The 20774-nt window shown below is 41.2% G+C and overlaps 1 protein-coding gene across 4 annotated transcripts; it reads left to right on the top strand.

Moving 5' to 3' along the window:
• Positions 1 to 194: 194 nt before the first annotated feature.
• On the top strand, positions 195 to 18102 carry DAD1 (defender against cell death 1). 4 transcript variants are annotated; one of them, XR_016020825.1, is made up of 4 exons: positions 195 to 491; positions 9182 to 9359; positions 10084 to 10263; positions 17865 to 18102. XR_016020825.1 is itself a non-coding variant. In XM_088797066.1 (3 exons), exons 1-2 carry the CDS (start codon positions 281 to 283, stop codon positions 9310 to 9312), a joined length of 342 nt encoding a protein of 113 aa, XP_088653192.1. In that variant the 5' UTR covers positions 195 to 280; the 3' UTR covers positions 9313 to 9359; positions 17865 to 18102. The 4 variants fall into 4 exon arrangements, 2 of the variants coding, with proteins under 2 accessions (XP_088653192.1, XP_088653191.1); XR_016020824.1 differs by having other exon boundaries at positions 9182 to 9355; XM_088797066.1 differs by lacking the exon at positions 10084 to 10263.
• Positions 18103 to 20774: the final 2672 nt, after the last annotated feature.

The raw sequence follows: 20774 nt of genomic DNA on the forward strand, positions 1-20774 counted from the left end.
GAACTAGGACAGAAAGAGAACACGTCTCCAGCACAGAGACAGATTCATTGCGCAGGCGCATTAGCTATTACTGGTTGTAGTTCGCATTTTGTAGACGTATTTTGCGTCTGCGCATTAGTTGTTTCGCACTTTGACCCGCCTCTACGCCTGCGCAAATTGGCCAATCCGGGAGGGCGGAGCTGGGTTACAGCGGTGCGCATGTGCAAACGCTACATCCGGTGTGGTCGTCGGCTCTGCTAGGAATTTGGGGAGTGCAGGCCGGGGTACTCAGCTTGTAGTCATGTCGGCCTCTGTAGTGTCAGTCATCTCGCGGTTCTTAGAAGAGTACTTGAGCACCACTCCTCAGCGCCTGAAGTTGCTGGACGCCTACCTCCTGTATATACTGCTGACCGGGGCGCTGCAGTTCGGTTATTGTCTCCTCGTGGGGACCTTCCCCTTCAACTCTTTCCTCTCGGGCTTCATCTCTTGTGTGGGGAGCTTCATCCTAGCGGGTATGGTTCCATAAGTAATGGCAATAATAATGTGTTACTTTGGTGCGTTGCTTTTGTTCCCACTCTATTTTTATATATCAGATCCCCGCCTCGTGAAGCTATGAGAGGAGCCTGCATTGCTCTCTTTTTGTGAACGGGGAAATTGAGTCTCAGAAGGGTTGTCACATGCCAAATACCAAACAGCCGCCTATGTGCTGGAATTTAATCTGTAAAATAACTCCCTTTATGCTGTCGCTCAACCTGGTGGTCCGCTTCACTTCATACTGATCCGGGGAAAACTCCATTCCAACTTTCACTTAGCTTGAACACGCTTTTTAAGTTGGTAGACTTCGAAAATAGAAAACCCAGCTCTAAAGAAGCATCTCTCACCTTGGCCTAATCTTAACTAACCTCTGGTGAAAGGTTTCAATGAACAGTGTAAGAAATATAAGTATAGGAGCTTTGCTGGTTGAATCATCCTTTACTTGACTTTGGCTTTTAGCTGCTCCTACTTATTTCTTGTGGATGAAGCTGTTGTTTCACTATCCTGAACTCAGTTTTTAGTCACATAGTTCTATTTTAGCTTTATTGTTTTTTTCTGATTTCCAGCATTAATGCCTTGTAGACTGACATTTAATGAGAGCTGACTATCCCCATAAATTTTTGCCAAAAATCTGACCTTAAGCTCAACAGGGATTCGATGAATATCGAGCCCAGACTTGGCTCAGGGAGTGTTGGCCAGTCCAGTTTATGGTGGCCACCACATGGACCTTGTCAGTCACTGGTATCACGTCCCCATGACTTTGAAAACGTGCCAGAATTCATGTTTTGTTTTTTTCCAGCGTGAGCATCATCAGTCAGGCCATCAATCGTATTTTGAATCTAATAACAAGGTATTATGGTAAAAGCTTTGGGGATATATCAAGGACATGTTTTCTGTCCTTCAAGTTTACAGTCTAGTTGGGACACAGACAAAACACGGCATTAAAATTGGCTGGAGACTTCACTTACAGTGGAGACTACATTATAGCTTAAAGTGATCTGTAGAATGCTTTTTACACATTCAAATTGCTAGTTCAGACTCACGCCTTCTCTCCTTCACAGAACTTAAAATAAGCCCAAGGACCTAATGACTTGTGCACTAGCCTTGTCTGGAGTGGCAGTTACCCTGTTGGTCGGATATTTCCTTATCTTTGAATTTTGCCTTCTCTGTGGCAGCGTTTTGGTCTTGAGGAGTCGATATGGTATCATTATCAGATACACCAGAGAAACTGTCCTCGTTGCTCTAGACTCTGCCTCCCATTCACCCAGATACTGTTCATAACTGAGACTTTTTATTAGCCAGATAGGAGAAGGAATCTTGAATCTCTGGTGAATTTTGTTGGATGATTTTGTCTTCCAGGTCTGAAAGAGTAGGTATAGGGTAGGACCTAAAAGCTGATTTAAGAAAAGACTTCTCCATGCTGAAATCTCCCTGGCTTCAGAAGCTTCTAGGGTTAAAACGACTCATCAAGGCTACTTGGAAGCAGATTTGCTGAAGAGTGGGTGTGGATTAGAATTGTAGATTATTATTGTGATAAAACCAGGTTTTTGAGCAGGTAATTTTTCCTTATGCCAAGTCCTGTGTGAGGCTGTTGTGGCTAAAGGAGAACTGGCAGATTCCCTTCCGTCCTCCCCAATGACAATGGGTTGTCACTGAAGAGTGCCTAGTGAAAGGGCACTTTAATAATGAGTCAATGTGGGGAATCGGGATTTCCAAAGCTGTTAGATAGAAGGTAATTGGGCCAGAGACAGGAATGTACCTTCAGGGAAAAAAAGGATTCTTGACAATTCATAAGTTATCACGAAGGGTATCATTTTCACAGCATCGGAGACCTTACTAAAAGCCAACTTCCTTTGCCGTTTGTTAGCCTGGTCCTCAACTGGGGACTAGTTTTAATGGGAAATTTGTATTTGAAGTTTATCCTTTGCTCTGATTGTTGGGAAGGGAAGCCTTGTACCTACCTATTTGTGGTGCTGGCAGTTTCTAACTTCCCTGTGGTGTGTTTCCTGTTGGAAGAGAGGGTTGAGAAAGAGAATTGTAGGAGATTGCAGGGTAGAGCTTTAAGTGCCAGGCCAACGAGTTTTTTTTTCCAACTTTTTAAAAATTTTATTGAGGAATATTGGGGAACAGTGTGTTTCTCCAGGGCCCCTCAGCTCCCAGTCGTTGTCCTTCAATCTAGTTGTGGAGGGTGCAGCTCAGCTCCAAGTCTGGTCGCTGTTTTCAATCTTTAATTGAACCGGCAACCTTGTTGTTGAGAGTTTGCGCTCTAACCAACTGAGCCGTCCAGCCGCTCCTTCGGAAGCACAGCGGCAGCTCGTTGTCTTCAATCTACTTGTGGAGGGTGCAGCTCACTGGCCTATGTGAGGATCGAACCAGCAACCCTGTCGTTCAGAGCTCGTGCTCCAACCAACTAAGCCAGGCCAACAAATTTGAATTTTATACTGTAGGTAATAGGAAAGCATCTAAGGATTTTTCTTTTTTTTTAATTCAAGTAAGGAGAGACTGAAAATTGGCATTAGTATGTAGGATGAATTGGAGGGAGAAGTTCTTTAGTCTGGTTTCCTAATTTCTTTTTGGCAGTCTGTTCTCTTCCATTCCTTCTGCATGTGTGTATTTAGCATATGCTCTTTGGCAATCCATCAGTACATTTTAAACCAATATAGAATGCTACCGTAACACCTTTAAAAAGACTGGTGTTATTTGGGCCCTATGAAAATGATCTGTTTTCTTCTATTCCCACATGCTTGGGAGACGTACCCATAGTTTCAAGAAAATTGCCATTGAGAAATCTTTCTCTCTCTCTCTCTCTCTCTCTCTCGCTCGCTCGCTCGCTCTTTTTTTGATCAACAGTGTACAATATATTAGGCTTTAAAAGGACCTCAGAGGTAGAATACTTTTCTTCTTCCAGATGGTTTCAAAAATTCTCAACAGCTGACTGTTTATTTTGTGATTAGATAGATACCGCTAGAGGAGGACATCTGTCCCATTTTTCAGTGACGTTCCAATGCTGGCAACTTGTCTGGTTTCCTCTTTTACCTATCTGAAATCTCCCTTTTTGCTCATTTAAAGTGCTGTGTAGGAGGGATAAGTGGAAAAGATTAAGACTGTCCTTAGAATAAATCTTTGATCTTGAAATAGTTTTTTAAGTCATTTCACAACTTTGGTCTATTTTGTTCTGTAATGTATATGAAACAATTTTGGATTAAAAAATAGTTTTAATCCAAAACTGTTTTTGGATTAAAAAATTGTTTCCCTTAGTTTGCATATCTAAAAACAATTTGATTTCAAAGGCAAAGAGGCGTCATCCAGAATGTATTCTGGGAGCTGTCGGGCTGTGGACTGGGGTCCAGCATTTCTTTGGGAATTACCCACCCGTCACATTTATGGGCCCTTATCGTATCTCCCGTAACTGCTATGCAAGAGATCGGAAGTTTGCCAGCCTGTGCCTTTGAGTTCCCTAAGTCTCTTTCATATCTATTGGTACCTCTTTCTCCTCAGTGATGCAGGCTCTCTAAGATGCTGCTAGCTTCCTTATGGATCGCCCAGCCTCTGGTCCCTCTCCCTTCAGTCTCTCTTCCACTATGTCTGTAGGCTTGATTTGACTACAAATCTGACTGTGCCACTCTCCACCTAAAATGTGTCTGTGGTTCTCAAAGAAAAGTTAAACAATTTTTCAAGGTACACAGGCACTTTCATGACGTGATCCTGTTTATAGCTCCAGCTTTATCTCTTTGTCTTTGCCCCCTGTCCTTTATCCTCCAGCATTATTGAGTTACTTGTTATTCCTTAAACATGCTTTGAAGTCTCAAGCTATTTTACCTTTGTTTGACTGCCTGGGAAAGTCCTTCACTGCGTAGACATCTCAGCTCACGTGCTCCTTCCCTTTGGAACTCTTCCTTGACTCTCCCAGCATCGGCCTTTATCCTGTATTCCTATTCGGGGTGTGAGAGAGAGAGAGAGAGAGAGAGAGAGAGAGAGAGAGAGAGATGGCACTTTGGTATTGTGCTGTATTTGCATGTCTGTCTTCCTCTGGAAGGTGAACCCCTTGAGTGTAGGGGCTCTCTTTCCATCTCTGCATCCTCAGTGCTTAACACTGCATGTTAAACTGTGAGCATGCCTGTAATAATTTAAGGAATACTGAGCGATTATGTGCCAGGTTCTCTGCCCTAGTACTGAGGATTCTACAGTGAAGCACACCTGGTCTCTGGTCTCACAGAGTTTATAATCTAGGGGGAAATACAGGCAAGTAAATATGGATATAGTGCTGTGATAAGAAGTATCGGTGAGAATCGCAACACAAATGGGCTCTCATCCCTGCCCAGTGGTCCTATCGTACTTCCCAGGTATGTCTGCTTTTCCAAAGTAATGCGTCATAATTTCTCTCTTCACTCATATTTTCTCTGTTCCCTTATACTCAGTTGATGATCTTGCTTTATTTTTCTACTAAAAAGGTAGACAGGAATCCTCTCATCCTCCCACCAGGGAATCACAGCAGCCCACCGGCACTTGCACCCCTACTCTTTGACTTACTTCCCATGATGGTGGATGATGTGTCCCTTTCCTATCAGAACCGGCTCCTTCGCTTGTGCAGCGGACCCAGTCTTCTCGTGCTCACTCAGGGACTCAGCTTCTGCAGTCATCCTTTCATTCTGCATCATTAATTTCTCTCTGTCTTCTGGATCCTTTCATCGTACAAACACGCTCTAATATTGTCTAAAATGTCTAATTAAAAAAAAATTCATTTGACCCCAGATACCCCTTCAGATACCGTTCCATTTCTTTCTTCTCCATCATCACAGAATTCCTTGAAAGAACAGACTAGTTGCAGTTTCTGTTTTCTCACTTTCCATTTATTCCTTTTGTCTTGGTGGTGGTCTTTCCCCACCACTAAGTGAAACTGGTACCCTTGCCATCTTGCGAGATCTAGGGGCCGTCTCCCTCACTTTGCCCGAATGCTCAGCTGCATTTAGCGTTTAACATAGGAGTTGGCTGCTACCTTCTGTGTGAAGTACTTTTTTTTTTTCAACAACACTACTCTCTCCTGGTTGTTCCTTTTCACCTTGTTGGTTTCTCCTTCCTGCTGTTTGTACAAGGTGTGTGCTAGGTTATTCTCTGTCTGAGGGTGTGGTTTTTGGCCCCTTCTCTTTGTATTTCTTTCCATAGGTGAATTTAAATAATGTCTATATAACCACAACTACCACATTTATATTTTTAGTTCTGACTTGTCCCCTGAATTCCAAATTAAATCCAGTTGCCCATGTGACATCTTCACGTGACGTCCGATAGGCAGTTCCTCCACCTAGCGCTTTACCTGGTAGTCAGTACATGGTGTCAGCATTGGGTGGATGGTTGAAGCCAAAATGGAGGAAGTTTCCTCGATCCCTTGATTTCTCTTATCTCCCGCATTGATTTCATCAGCAGTCCCTGTCTTCTCTGAAATACAGCCTGTATTTCTTCACTTTTGTCCATTTTTACCACCATTACCTGACCTCTTCTGCTATGTGATTCCTCTGCTTTTATAAGTCTGCAGACTATTCTCCACATGGCAGTCTGGCAACCTTAGCAAAAGTACATCAGACTGTTACACTCATCTACTGAAAACTCTGAAATGTTCCATTGCACTTAGAACTATATCCAGACTCTTCACTGAAGCTTACAAAGCCTGTAGGCTTGGGCCTTGTTCCCCTCTTGTCCTTGGTCACTTTAATCTGCTCAGTCTGACCTGTTGTACCAAAAACATGTCAGGGTTGTTCTTGTTATGTGGAATGCTGTGCCCCTAAATCTTTGCATGGTTGGCTCCTATCTTTCAAATTTTGGTCTTAAAAAGGACCTTCTTAGACCTGTTACCACCAAATGAAAAATATCTTCTCAGCCGCTCTCTTATTACCTTGTTTTCTTCATAGCACATACCCACTACCTCATATTTTTTTGTTTATTTGTTATTTATTATATGTATCTCTCCATTGGAATGTAAGTTCCTTAGGAGCCAGCTCTGTCTGTCTTGCTCTGTGCCGTACACCCTTATCTAGGGCAATGCATGGCACATAGTAGACACTCAGTAAATATTTTGCTAAATGAGTGAACATTTGAGGAGATAGATTAAATTAGAACTACTGAAATGAAACAGGCTGCCTCTAGAGGTAGTGAATTTCCAACTTTGGAAGTGCTCAGGGAGAGACTGAAGGATTATTTGTGGAGGAGCTTTTTACAGGTGTTCTTTGCCTTCTGTGTACCCCAGTGCACCTGAGGGATGTGACATCCCTCTCGGGAGACTCGAAGGTTTGTGATTCTCCACCTGGGGATGGCTTATCAGATTCAGGAATGGTGAGTATACTTTGGAAAGATTCCCAGGTGATTCATGCAGCCTCCCCCAGCACGCGCACCACTACTGCCTCTTGGGCATTTTATGCATCAAATGGGGTGTCGATCTTTATGACCCCCAGGGTCCTTTTCTTCTCTGGGGGACAGTGATTCTTATGTTGTCATTGGAATGCCTTGGGTTACTGTCATCATGAAAATGATAACACGTCAATTTTTGTCTACCTTCAGGGGAAGCTTCTCTTTTCTTTTGTCCCCTCATATTTCCTGAAACACTACTCCGTCCTCCACCCCAGTAGCCACTGTTAATAAATAGTTTGGTGTCTATTTCTCCATATATATATATTTTTTTTATTTTTAATTTTTATTTTTTTAAGAGAGATATGGAATGGAATCGTTTTTTGGGTTTTTTCCCCCACTTAATATATCTTGAATATCTTTACTGTCAATCTATAGAGAGTTTATCTCATTCTTTTGAATAATTGCATGGTATTTCACAGCATGTGTATGGTACAATTTATTGAAATAATCCGTTTAATGACATTTGGACTGTTCACTTTTTTCCAGCTTTACAAACGTGCTGTTAGAATACCTTTTTAAGGTAAATTCCTTGGTCAAAAGGTAAAAACATTTAACATATTAAGAGATATTGCCAGTTGCTCTCCCAAATGCATGAACTGATCTGTACCCCGTCCATAGCAGGATTTTAATTGGTTGCCCTTGCTTTAGTCAGTGTCCGTCATATTTTGAAGGGTGCAAGTGCTTGAAAAGATCAGTGGTGCTTCCACAGTGTTTACATGTTGAAGCATAATGAACACTGTTGCCATGGTGATGAGCTCTGGAGAAGTAGTCTGGTAGTTTTCTGACCTTTGGGTTAGATTTCAGTTCGTTTCCTTTTCTTAGTTATTGAAGGGATGGCTGCTAGCCTGAAGCAAATTTGGATTTTCTTCGGTAGTGTAATCATTTATCACAGGCATAAAGATGCTTTGGAAGAGGGTCTTCCTGGAGCTCCCTTTTCATGTCAAATGGTGATTGCAGTTAATGTATCAGGTTGGAATCTTCAAGGGCAGAAGAGAGTTCTCTGTCAAAGTTAATATAACTTAGGTCTCTTGCCTTTTTTGAAATGAACAGCTGCTAGAACTTTGAGATCAAAGATTTTCTACATCTGTGAGGTCCTCATGGATGTTTATAATCTCTCCTATTCAATATTAATACACATTCTGTTGAAAATAATTTACAGTTCAATAACTTTCTGTCATTTAGCCCAGTCCTTTGTTACTGCCTCAACTACATTCCAATTTAGGTATAATTATAAACTTAAATCAGGAGATAGGAGTTCTGAAGATTTTTTGGTTATATTTACATAATGTTTTCCTGAGTAAGCCTTTAGTTTTTAGCCTTTGAGAGGTTATATTATTTTTCTTTAACAATTAAGAGCACAAAACTTAAGTTTACAACTTGATGAGTTTTTAAATTCCCCCATCTAGGCATCAGCTCAAGATAAGAACATTCCCAACACCCGAGAGACCTTTACTTTGCACCTTACCTGTCATTCTTCCTCCTGTGAAGGATAAAAACCACTACCCTGACTTGTTTGCCATTGATTGGTTTTTTATATAGATGGAATCATACAGCATGTATTTTTTGTATCTGGATTGTGTTAATTAACATATATTTGTGGAATTCATCCATGTTGTGTAGTTCCTTTCTTTTTTTTTTTTTTTGGTTGGCTGATTCCTCCCCCCCCCCCCCCAGTTTTATTGAGAAATAACTGACATTACATAAATGTAAGTTTAAGGCATGTATCATGATGGTTTGATTTACAGATATTATGAAATAATTACCATAACAAAATAGGTTCAACCAACAGCCGTCTTCTCACATAGGTACAATAAAAAGAAAAGAAAGAAGAAAGGAAAAAAATTTTCTCCTTGTGATGAGAATTCATAGGATTTACTCGCTTAACAACTTTCCTGTATATTATGGAGCAGTGTTAGCTATAGTCATCATGCTGTATATTACATCCCTCGTACTTATTTACCTTACAACTGGAACTTTGTACCTTTTTACCACCTTCTTTTAATTCCTCCCTCACCTTCTTCATTGCTGTTTATGTTTTATTGTATGCATGTGCCGTAATTTATTGATTTTACCGTTGATAGACATTTGGATTATTTCCAGTTTGGGGCTGTCATGGGTGTCATTCGTGTACATGCCTTTTGATTCTTTTATGCATCATTTCTGTTAGAAGGGAGTTGTTGGGTCATAGGGTATGTGAGTGTTTATTATTAGCGGTCATATTTGTTTTATACTTCTAGATAATCATTTTTGTGTTTCATTTCTTGTACAGTTTGTCTGAGAATACAGATCAATCCACAGAACAAAGCGGATTTCCAAGGCATCTCCCCGGAGCGCGCCTTTGCTGACTTTCTCTTTGCCAGCACCATCCTGCACCTTGTGGTGATGAACTTCGTTGGCTGAATCATTCCCGTTTGCTTATTGAGGAGTGGGAGACTAGAGGAATGTAAGTAAGTTATGATCATAGCCTTTGCACCATCATGTTGATTTTAGAAATGGAAATCGATGGGGCTGGTTTTGCTCATGGTTGGCAAGGTTCCCATATTGCTGATAAGATGTTTGCAGAATTTTCCATCGGTCTGCAAAGTATGCATTAATATCATCATGATTCATCAGTGCCGCTGCTTTCGGTCATTGCCTTCTCTTCTCCCTGTTCTGCAAATCATTAAGATAACAGAAAATGAGAGTTTGCCTGTAGCTAATACATTAATTTCTGCACCAATAACTCCATGAAAAATAACTGAGATCTTGGAAGAGACAAAAATTGTAGCTTTGCTTTTAGATGTGCTCTAATTTTTTCTGATTTTGATCTTAGATGACTTTAAATGCTAGGCCATTGTCCCCGTGGTCCTAGGGTAGTGCTCACACCTGCTAGACATCCAGTATGTGCTGCATGAGTGACTGGCCATTTGCTAATCTGTGTGCTAAAGTAGAAATAAATGGGGAAATTAGATTAGGTTGGGAGAACACTTTACAATACAGGATGAGATGCCGTTTGTTTTATTTGCCATTTTTCCTTTTTTAACCGTAGAGCTCTTTTTTTCTAAACAAACTTATATAGAATTTCAGTTTATAAAGCAGTAGTGGAGCTGGAGTTGTTTGCATTGACAGAAGTTGAAAAGCCCTCTTTACTTGGACTGTCCTTCATTTGTGATATGCCTTCCTCCCAAGCAGAATCTGAAAGCTCTGAGGAGTACATGGGTTCTTTCCAAACTATATATCAGTACTTATTTCATATATAAGAAAACAGAGGGCCGGAGCAATCCAATCGCCTTCCCTGGCCACATCATAAGTGGTTGTACAATAGCGCCATATCCAGTAGTGCTCTTGCAATACCCGACGCAGCTTACAGAGGTAAGAATGCGCTCTTTTTTATGTTGCCTTTTCACTATTTGCCTTTTCACTACAAAATTCAGTGTTGCTGTTACTGGGTGGTAGAGAAAAGAGAACCTTAAGCAATGTTATCCTTTTGGTGAAAGAATATCCCAGGATTAACTTCTTTCTGTCACTACTTGGAAATCTGTCTTTTTTTTTTTAACCTTCTTCCGCCTCCCGCCCCCATTCAAGCCGTTGTTTCTCAGTCTAGTTGTGTAGGACACAGCTCCCTGGCCCATCCTGGTATTATGAGCCTTGCGTTCTCCCCGGCTGAGGCAGTCGGTCGCCGGTTGGGAGTGGTCTGCTCACAGCAGCTCTCGCTAGCTGCTTGCGGCTCACGATGGCTGCTGGCCACTCACGCTGGCCACCGGCTTCTCATGGCAGCACACGGTAGCCCACGGCAGCCCACGGCAGCCCACGGCAGCCCACGGCAGCCCAGCTCCAGGGAGAGCTGTTGTTCACAATCTTAGTTGTGGAGGGCGTTGCTCACTGGCCCATGTGGGAATTGAACTGGTGACCTCGGCGTTAGGAGCATGGCGCTCCAACCACCTGAGCCACTGGGCTGGCCCGGAAATCTGTCATTCTGTGCTGATCAGAAGTCCAATACAAGAGTTAGAACAACCATATACAAAGTGAATACAATAATGTGACAATGACTATACTTTAATTTCTGGCATGAATTAATTAGTTACTTACAATATTCCATAGAGCCTTTTCATTATTGATATCGCCTCAAAAACAGTTCTATTCAGGTGAGGTTTTCTTCTTGGTGGTAATAAGTTGATAGAGATCGTTTATTTCAGTGGAAAAGTTTGGGAACCATTTCTTATGTAGTATTTTAATACAGTTTAACTTTTTGGATAACTGATCAGGACTTGAGTTGTCCTTCCCCTTCCCCCCTTTCTATGTGCCAGTCAGTGCCTTGTTGCTGGAAATAAGAATTAAAGTAAAATGTGGTTCCTACCTTCTAGTAGGAACCTTCCAATTCTAGCGTAGTTAGAGCCCACTACATGTGAACAAAGTGCTGTGGGAGTCCAGAGAAGGGAGCCACTGTACCATCTGGGAACAGGTAGCGGATGAGGTGTCTGACCAACGATAATTCATTGAGCACAGCTAGAAAGCCGACCCACCAACATTGACCTTAAACCTGCAAACAACATGAGTAACTTTTGAGCTCTCTGATAGTAACTTTGCTGGAAAGGTCAGAAGTCTTCTGATTGCCTTACTCTAGTTATGTTTTCTAGATGAGTCATGTGTATGCTTAAGAAAGGGACTGCGCAAACATTTCAAGGATGTTCCCTGGGCTTAGGGAGATACCAAATCATAGAGAATTATTTCCTAGGGCTGTCGTGATTGGAAGAGGCCTCTGCTGCAGGGAGCTTAGTATTTCAAAATTACGACGAAAACAGAGAAAAAGCAAGCTCAGCAGAAACTGTACGGCATACTAGTGTAACGACCTACGGCCCCCTGTTCAGCTGGAAATTATGGGCCCAACGTACAGCAAAACCTTCAATTCCCAGATTGCAGTGTTAAATCACTTTATAGAGGGAGTGCCCAGGGATTTTTCATAAAGATCCTTCATGTGATATACACTTTACTGTCCTGCTCTCAGTTTTTAACATACATCTATTTGCCCTTTTTATGTGCTTCTAACTCAGTTCCGTGTGCAGTGTGCCACAACGCTTTCAAATTAGATTCCAAGTGAGCCGTCAATATTTATACCAACTCAGAAGGTAGGACAAAACAGATTGACTATTCGCCATACTTGCCAAGTACATTGAGAGTTGGGTATAAAAAGAATAAACATCTGTAGTGTACTGCTTTTGCATGAATTTGGGAGCAACATTTAAAATCAGGAGCTGCTCTGAAAAAGGCAGATCAAAAGAAAATGGGATCAAGTTAAAAAAATAAATTTATTCTAGGAGAAGTACGGAAGTTAACAGATAGTCAGGACTCACCATGAGCCTGTCTTTAAGTGCTTCTTATTCTGTGTCTTATTTTCAAAATTACATGAGGATTGGCTTGTTAATTCCATTTATAGATGAGAAACTGAGTTTCAGAGAGCCTTGCTGGAAATCTTTTAACTAATAAGTCTGATAATCCAGTCTGACATCAAAAAAATTTTCTATCCCATTTTTGCTTGAGGTTGTTTACTATAAGGTATTTGATAATTGGCAAAGTTAAAGAAATGTTTTTAAAAAGTTACCACAGTTATTTTATTACCATCCTCTCCCCCTTATTACTTTCTTTGCTTTTATTATGACATTTAAAAAAATACAGAAAAGTACAGAGAATAATATAATACACACCCATGTGTCCGCCACCTGGAATTAACGGATTTTGAACAGATTAAACATTGTAGATTCAGCTGAAGTTCCCTTTGAATTCCTCTCCAGTTCCAGTTTCATCCCTCTGCTGTGAGATTTGAACTTCTTCATGGCAATTTTGTTCAGCTAGGACTGATGTAAAACCTGGATCTATTAAATGCAACCTTTTCCAAACTTTAAACTTTGGTCTCCTGAAAACATCTCCAAAGATGGCAGTGTGAGAAACCCTGTGGTAAAAGCTGCTCAATTGGCAGCACTAGTTAAAGATGGCTATCCCAGTGGTCAAGAACAGACTCAATATTTTTTAGATTATCATAAATATGAAAATGCAAAAGTGAAAAATGCTTCTACTAAGCTTCTGAGTTGGGAGAATTTATGCACACCTAAAATGATGGTCAGTGTTTGGTACTAGGTGGCAGTAAATCTTTTCTGAATGAATGTGTGACACAAGCTCAAAAGATTTGAATGTTTAAAAATTTACATACTTTCTGTACTTATATCCTGTTTTGTTTTTCCATGTCTCTTTGTGCAGTTCTTTAAAAAAAGTCTATCTCAAGTGTTCTGAAGGGAAATGAAGAAAAGAGGGGCATAACTACATTGGGTTACAGTGTGGGAAGGAAAGTTCCTGGACTTGGATCAGAGGGTAAATTGGAATGGGCACAAAGAGATGAACCTGACCTTGGAAGTGTGCTCAGCCTGGTGGGGATTGTTGGGCTAATGCTTGTGTTAAAACCTTGTTAGTGTTTTTGTTTTTATAATGGAGGCCATTCTCTCAGAGGTCTTTATAAAAATTCATAGTATTTAATCCTGGCTGGAGCAAGGGAGCTACAGGGCTGGGTAGAACATAACTGACAAGCAGTGCTATTTACAAATACGCAATTACTGTTGGCTTTTCCAAATTCATCAGTGAAGTATAGTAATCTGGAGAATTATCTCAGGAAGGGCCTCTAAATAGTATTCTTTAGGCTCTACTGCCACCTAGTGGACTGTACATTTCATATGCTGAGAGAATGTACTACAAAGCACAGGAGAAGATGAGTTTGGGGGAAGAACCCCTGATGTCTTTGTGATAAAACCTAGTTTTTTTCCAGTCACAGGAGGGCAGCAGAGGTCCAAGTGGGCATAGAGGCTGGGTGGGGGTTGCTCTATATTCTGGCCAGAAGTGGGCAGTGTGGAGTCAGGCACAAGGGGCATGGAGCCTTTAAGTGGCCCAAGGCTTTTGTTCCATAGGAAGACCGTGTGCAGGGAGGGTTTATTTCCTTTGCTTATCTTGTCAGTTCAGGAGCTCCCTTTTGGTTTGTTCTAGACCTGTATTTGCTCTCAATATGACCTCCCACTGGCAATAATCTTTAGTTTTTCTTGTTGGGAAACACTGTTTATTTTTTATTTCATTTTCTCTTCGACATCTCACCTTAAAGGGAATTAGATTCAGCCACCAAATAAGTTCTCAGAAAAGGAACTATTCTGAATTTGTGGAACATATTTTGAGCTAAGCACAGCATAATCTTTTTTCAACCTCCTTTTTCCTCAGAGGGTGAGATTAATTCTTTACCTATTCTTAAAACCTTGAATCTGCTTATTTTATTTACTAAAACCACTAATTGATCACTCTCTAATTGGTGATTGAGCTCTATTTCGTCCATCTAAAGCCAGAGAGAGCGAGCGTGTGAGCATGAGAGAAAGAATATCAAGTAGATTTGTGTTTATGAAGTTCCCTGCCTTATTTTCTCCATCTTTGCAGCTTGATGATTCCTACTCCAGATCATCCGTCCCCCCAGGTTGCACTGGAGCCTCTGCTAGGGCTCTCGGGGGTCCGCTGTGCCTGCCTCTAATGCTGCACTTACCACATTGTTAGGAAACTATTCATTCACTTTCCTGTCTCTCCCACTGAGAGTGGGGGCCTCAGGGCTTAGCACAAGCTAACAGTCTCAGTGCATGTTTGTTGACTGAGTGTATGATGAATGACTCATTTTCATCTGCAAGAAAATGCTATATAAGTTACATCAATGGTTATGTGGATGCTAAAACATGTGGAAAGTACTGTGGAGAAAGAAGCAAAGGAGAAAGTCATACGAGCGACTGTGGGGCGGGCACAAACATGAGCTGGGAAGTCGGAAGACCTGCATTGTGGACTTCGCTCTTTTGTGGAGTGGGTGGAATGGACAAATAAGCTCGTCCCTCAGCCCCAGTTTCCCTGTCCGCACAGTAAGGGGATTGGTCTGGAGATGCATCAGTCTCTTGGAGCTGTTAAAATCTCTGATTAGCATTCAGGATAGTTCCTGGTGTGTGTGAGGATTGGGCTGTTTGTGTCGATTCTCAGTTGGGCTTTCTTTTTCTTTTTTCTTCAAATTTTGTTTTTTATCCATATTACCAGATTTCCATCATCCATTCACAGGAGGTGGAAAGTTAAAGTGTGAGTAACAAAATGCACAATATTTATACAAGACCTTTTATAAAATCAGACAACATTTGTAAGGTGTCTTACAGTTCTCACCAGGCTTGTGGGACTCACATACGTTCCACATACAGTGTCCACACACTAAGCCGTGTGGTCCTTGTGGCCCATCCTGTGATGGGGGGAGGCAAATAGCACTCTTCCCGTTTTGTACTCAGGTAATTAAACTGGTGAAATTTAAGTTAACTTGTCTAGGCCCTGGAGCTCATAAATGACTTCGTGGGAAATTAATAACAGACATTTTGACTCCCAAAATTTGTTTCCCTTCTGTATTATATTCAGAGACTTTTGGATGATGAATATATACATCTTGTTAGAAGGCTTTTGTAAAACATATTTAACTTCTCTTTTTTTAAATGGGAAAAGCATAGACATTGATAAGAAAGGATGAAGTGAGGCTATCTAAAATGTTTCAGCAAAGTTGGTCATCTTTTAATATGACTCAGAAGAAATGCAAGAGAAGTGACTTTATCCAGAGGGTAACCCTGGACCAGCACGTCCAATAGGACTTGCTGCAATGTGCAAATGTCCTAAGTCTGCATTTCCGGGTACGGTAGCCACCAGCCACATGTGGTTGAACATTTGCAATGTGGCTAAGTGACTGAGGAACTGAATTTTTAATTTTATTTCATTTTAACTAAGTTTAAATAGTCACCCATGGCTAAGTAGCCATGGTGTTGGACAGAACAGCTCTGGACAAATCTGTCAAACTCCCAGGTTAGTTTCCTCGTCTATAAAACGAGAGGATTCGATTAGCTGATCTCTAAAGCTCCGTTCGTTTTTAGAAATATACCATCTGTGCCTTCTGAAATTGTGGTGATTGAAATTGAGCTCTGAACCTTGCATTTCTGCAGAATGGTCTTTGATTCACATTTTCTCTAATTTCAGTTTTAATCGGGTGAGCAGGATCCAGGAGGAGATGGAATTGAAGGCAAATCAGTATTTGAGCATATCTGCTCAGTGCTAGTGTCTGAATAGAGATGGTGCTGGAGAAGAATACAGATTCCAAATAGATGTGACCCTGTCTGGCATTACCTTTTGTATCTAACAGAGAGTAATTATTTTTAACAGTTCTTTGTGTTGTGCCTTGCTTTCTTTTAAGATGATTAGAAAGACTGATCAAATGGTGCTATCTTTTCTGCATGATTGAAATAGACTGAAGAAGTCATGCTAACTTTTCTCAGGTGTCTTCCATTTTGCATGTCTTGATATTGGGAAGACATTTTATTAGTTTCCTGAAACCTTTATCCCTTGGTTGGAGGTAGTGGAAACCATTCTTCTGAGCTGTTGAGTAGTCTAATTTTATTGAGCTAACATTTCAAAGAATCCTAAAACCTCTGCTTTTAGAATACTGTCTGGTAAATATATTTTTGCCTTAATAGAAGGGAGCAGAACTTTGTAAATGGAATTTTCTGAAAACCATTATCAAAGAGATTTACGAGTCGTTTTTGCCTTCTAGATGGACCCGCCCCAATATCTTAGATTTAAATATTTTAATATCATAAAATGTCAAAACTAGACTTTTGTACGAAACTAGGATTTCTCTTATAATTCTAAGTGTTCATGACTCTTTCCTGAAATGGCCCTATGCTCTAGTCCTCTCCCACCTTGGCTATTGGAGCTGATGTGTTATATTAATTCATAGTCTGTTGCTTTAAAAAATTTGGTGGAGTGAAAAGGTGAGTTTTAATAGGTCTGTTTGTTCTCCTTTGGCCCTGTGAGCACTTTTTGTTTCCTGTTTTTGCTCTTTACACATTTCTTACAATTCCATCAGATGTAGGAATGTTCTGCAATTATGTAGCGTCTCTAGATACCATTGTTAGTGAAATAAAAGCACTCTGGCTATAAGTGTAAGATCTTTCCTTTAAGCTCTGATGCCGGAATCTCCAGGTCAGAACCAATAGACAAAATAAGGTGGCGCCCTTTTACCTACTGGGGTCACCCAGCTCTTCTGAAAGGAGGTGTCTTCCAGCTCTTCAAATTATGACACACACAGAAGATTACAGGATTTTTACGGCTCAGTGCAGGAAAATGGACTGCTTCTGGCTAGAGACTTTGGAGGCCCTGGGGCGCAGGGATCACTGTCCTTCTGCACTTGTATAGGAGCACAGCTCTGCTGAAGGCACTAGAAAGGAAGCCTGTGTTTGCAAGGCAGGGCTCCACCTCAGCGCCCAGATCCCAGTCTCATCTGGCGCTAGCAGCAGTGTGGACACTTCTCTTGGAGTTATTCTCCGCCTTCTTGCCAAAAAGAACCTTATCTTTAAATGAAAATGAAATTATTTCTTTTGTATTTCCTTTGTTAAACCTGAGATTGGGAAGTTTTTTCTTTCTCCCTTGAATCCTTCCTTCGTCCATCCTCCTCCAAATTGGAATTTAGTGCTTTATAAGCTTTCTAGGTCCAGAACAACTCTTTCTGCTAAATTGCAACCTCTTAAGAGTTTGTGGGCCAGAGAGGTCAGACAGACGTATTGTAAAGACGTAATTAATTAATTGCAGAGCCGTAGTTAGAACCCATGTCTACCACTTCCTAGTCAGCTTTGCCTTGGTGTGCTGGGAATTCAGATTTGAGCATTTAGTTTTTATGGGTGCCTCTAAAAATAATCCCTCTGAAAAATATTTGCTGTATTCTGGTTCTACCCTAGCTTAAATACAGCCTAGGATTTGGGAGCCCCATAAATGTCTTTGTCTTTGTGGGTTTAGAATTTAAATGAAAGGATTTGGGGCCCGGTCTGTAGTATCATAAGACGTTTTTAAAAAGCTTGGATATTTCCTTTTACCTTTCTACTTCTTTCTTTTAGGTTCACTTTTTGATTTCCCCTGGAGAAGAGCTCTTGACATGGCAGCTTGTTGGACACATGGATTGTCTTCAGATTTATACTTTCTGATATCTCTGATTTGGTATGCTGGTGGAGAGCCAGAGACGTTCCCTTTGCTTCTGTGTCAGAACAACTATTGTAATGAGCATTTATGAACAGACCTCTCCCTCCATTAAGTGTAACCTTTTTGCCTTCTAAATTAAACTCCATTGCACTCCTTTCTATGCCTCTGACTCTGTCTTTTGTTTTTATTCTTGGTATTAGGATCCTTTTTCTCCTTTAGTGCTCTGTGCAAAGCTCTTTAGGAGTTGATAATTTGCAACTCTAAACCTACCTCCGTGTTTTCATTAAGTATATATATAAAGTTAATGACAAAAGGCCTGGGAAAGGGCTGACTGACAAGCCCCGGAAAGAGTCCTTTGTCTTTTCCCTGGAGCTGGTACTTCTTTACTAATCCTTTAGTTGTTACAGGTGGTTCCACTCTTATGACACAATGCATTTCCTGGAACTGTGTCATGAAGCACTTTGTTAGAAATTGTACTAAGTGTGTGCTTCCACATTTACAGCTGTTTTGATATCCTTTTGTGGTGAAAAGATAAATATATCTTGGGAAATATAAGCAGAGTGCAAAAAGTGGGGGTTATGTTTATTTACAGGGTACAGTACCCTCTGAACCAGCTTCACAAATACTCTCTCATGTTATCCTTGCAGTTACCTTGTGTCCCAATCCTCATTAGATGATGGAGAAGTGGGAGCTCAGATTTGTAACTTGCCTGGGTTGTCAGGGTGAGGACACGGCTTGGATAGAACAACAGGCCTGCTGGCCGAAGCCTGGGCGTGCCCACGTGTATCATGCTAGCAGCCCCATTTCTACTTCGGGTGCTCTGTACAGGAAAAAAATAAGCTATGTTGAGAATTCCAGTATTTAAATTTAGCTGAGATGATGAGTGGTGCTCTAGAGGTTTTCCAAGTTGGCTGCACATTAGAATTGCTTGGGGAACTTAAAAATGAAATCTTGATGCCCAGGCCACACCCCAGGTCAATTAAATTAAAATCTTTGTGGGTGGCATCTGTACTTTGCACAGCTACCCAGGTGATTCTCATTGCAGCCAAGCGGGAGAAGCTCTGCTCGGGATTCTTGTTATCGGATTGTAGCCCACTGACAGCAGTATCCACATCACCTAGGAGCTTATTGGAAAAGAACCACTGAGCAAGTCAACAGAAGCCTAAATACAAACGAGTCAATTGTAATGAGCTTTTAACTAAATTTAAACTCAAGACTCCAAAAGCAGAGTCCCACCGCAGACCCTACTGAAGCAGAATATTTATTTTATTGTGGGCCCCAGGTCGTTCATGTGCGTATTAAAGTTTGAGAAGCACTGATCTAGAGAGTGGCTCTCAAATTTCGGTGTATGTTACCACCAGGGAACTGGGTAAAAAGCTTGGGCTTCTGTGTTTATTAGCTCTCCATGTAACTCTGATACACGACTGAGTTTGAGAACAGCGCTAGATCAGGAGTCAGCAATTTTTTTCTTAAATGAACGGGCATGGCTATGTTCCAATAAAACTACAAAAACAGGCTGTTGCAGTCCATGAGCCATGGTTTGCCATTCCTGGGATACTAGGTCACCAAAATAATGATTGAACAATTTAATTTGCTTTAAAACTTTCCTATGTAGATATCATATAGCTTTATCAGGAGGCTTCTGGATTATTTTTAGTCTAGATTGATAAACAGGTATTTTGAATAAAAAGCATCGAAATGTCAAGAAATGGGTTGAAACCTGGGAATAATAGTAATTTTACCAAGGAAGACACAATTTTCAGAGCCTTTAGTATACAGATTTTCTTTAATGTCTCCCAATAATCCTGAATACATGTGGCATGTACTAAGTTCCCATCTATTGGATTAGCTCTTGTCACAGGGGTGATTTACCCAAGCCAGTAAGCACTTTGGTGTGTCTTTTCACCATTCGCAATAGGGTAAAAGTCTCCAGATGCTTTTGGAGTCTTGAGTTTAAATTTAGTTAAAAGCTCATTACAATTGACTCATTTATATTTAGGCTTCTGTTGACTTGCTCAGTGGTTCTCAACTATATATAAAAGAACTAGCTGTGGAAACCATTCCTTCAAGCTTAAAAAAATGCGTTATCCGCCACCCCAGTCCTTTAATTGAGTTTCTGATTCTTAGGTGTTTTCTTTTATCTGAAGTAGCTTAAGACATGATAGGTCTTAAGACATGAGAGGCACTGAACCAACATAGGTAATGTATTCATTAGACACCTTTTCCCGTGTCTGGCTGTTTCTTCACACCCACCCTCTGTGTGGTCGTGATGCCGCTCCATGGGCTTTACACAGGGGTGCTCAGTACAGCACACTGACCGAGTGGATTTGGGGTACGGGATAGAGGAGGAGGCATGTCCTAGCATTTCCTGCTGCTTCTAGCCCACCACCTTTCAGGGTGGGTTTATTTTTATTTTCTGTGCTCTTTTGTTGGGCCGGAAGCCATTTGCCACAACCACTGCACATAGTCTGTTCCCTGCCATTCTTTGCAGTGGCGGGAAGCCCAGCCCTGAGCACGTCCTGCCCACACATTTCCTGTCCCCTATCACATGGAAACCATCTCTGTTTTCTCTTAGCAGCCTACACCTTTGACCTCTTTGATCACATCTTTTTATGTTGTACTTCAAAACCCTTTTGTTTTGATGGTTGGGAAATACTTGGGGAGGTCACAGAGACCTGTTGCCTGGTTTTGGAGGCGCTGCAAGCTAGCCCTGGCCAGTTACCGGAGGCTGGGCAGTTTGTGTACATACTCCGTGTGACCCTGCTGTCCTCCAGTCTTGGTGGCTTGCAGCTCTAGGTGTCTAGGCTCAGGTTTCGGCCCTATACAAC

This window comes from Rhinolophus sinicus, chromosome 3 (assembly GCF_057876585.1).
Source record: "Rhinolophus sinicus isolate RSI-liver-muscle chromosome 3, RSI-T2T, whole genome shotgun sequence".
Classification (NCBI taxonomy): Eukaryota; Metazoa; Chordata; class Mammalia; order Chiroptera; family Rhinolophidae; genus Rhinolophus; species Rhinolophus sinicus.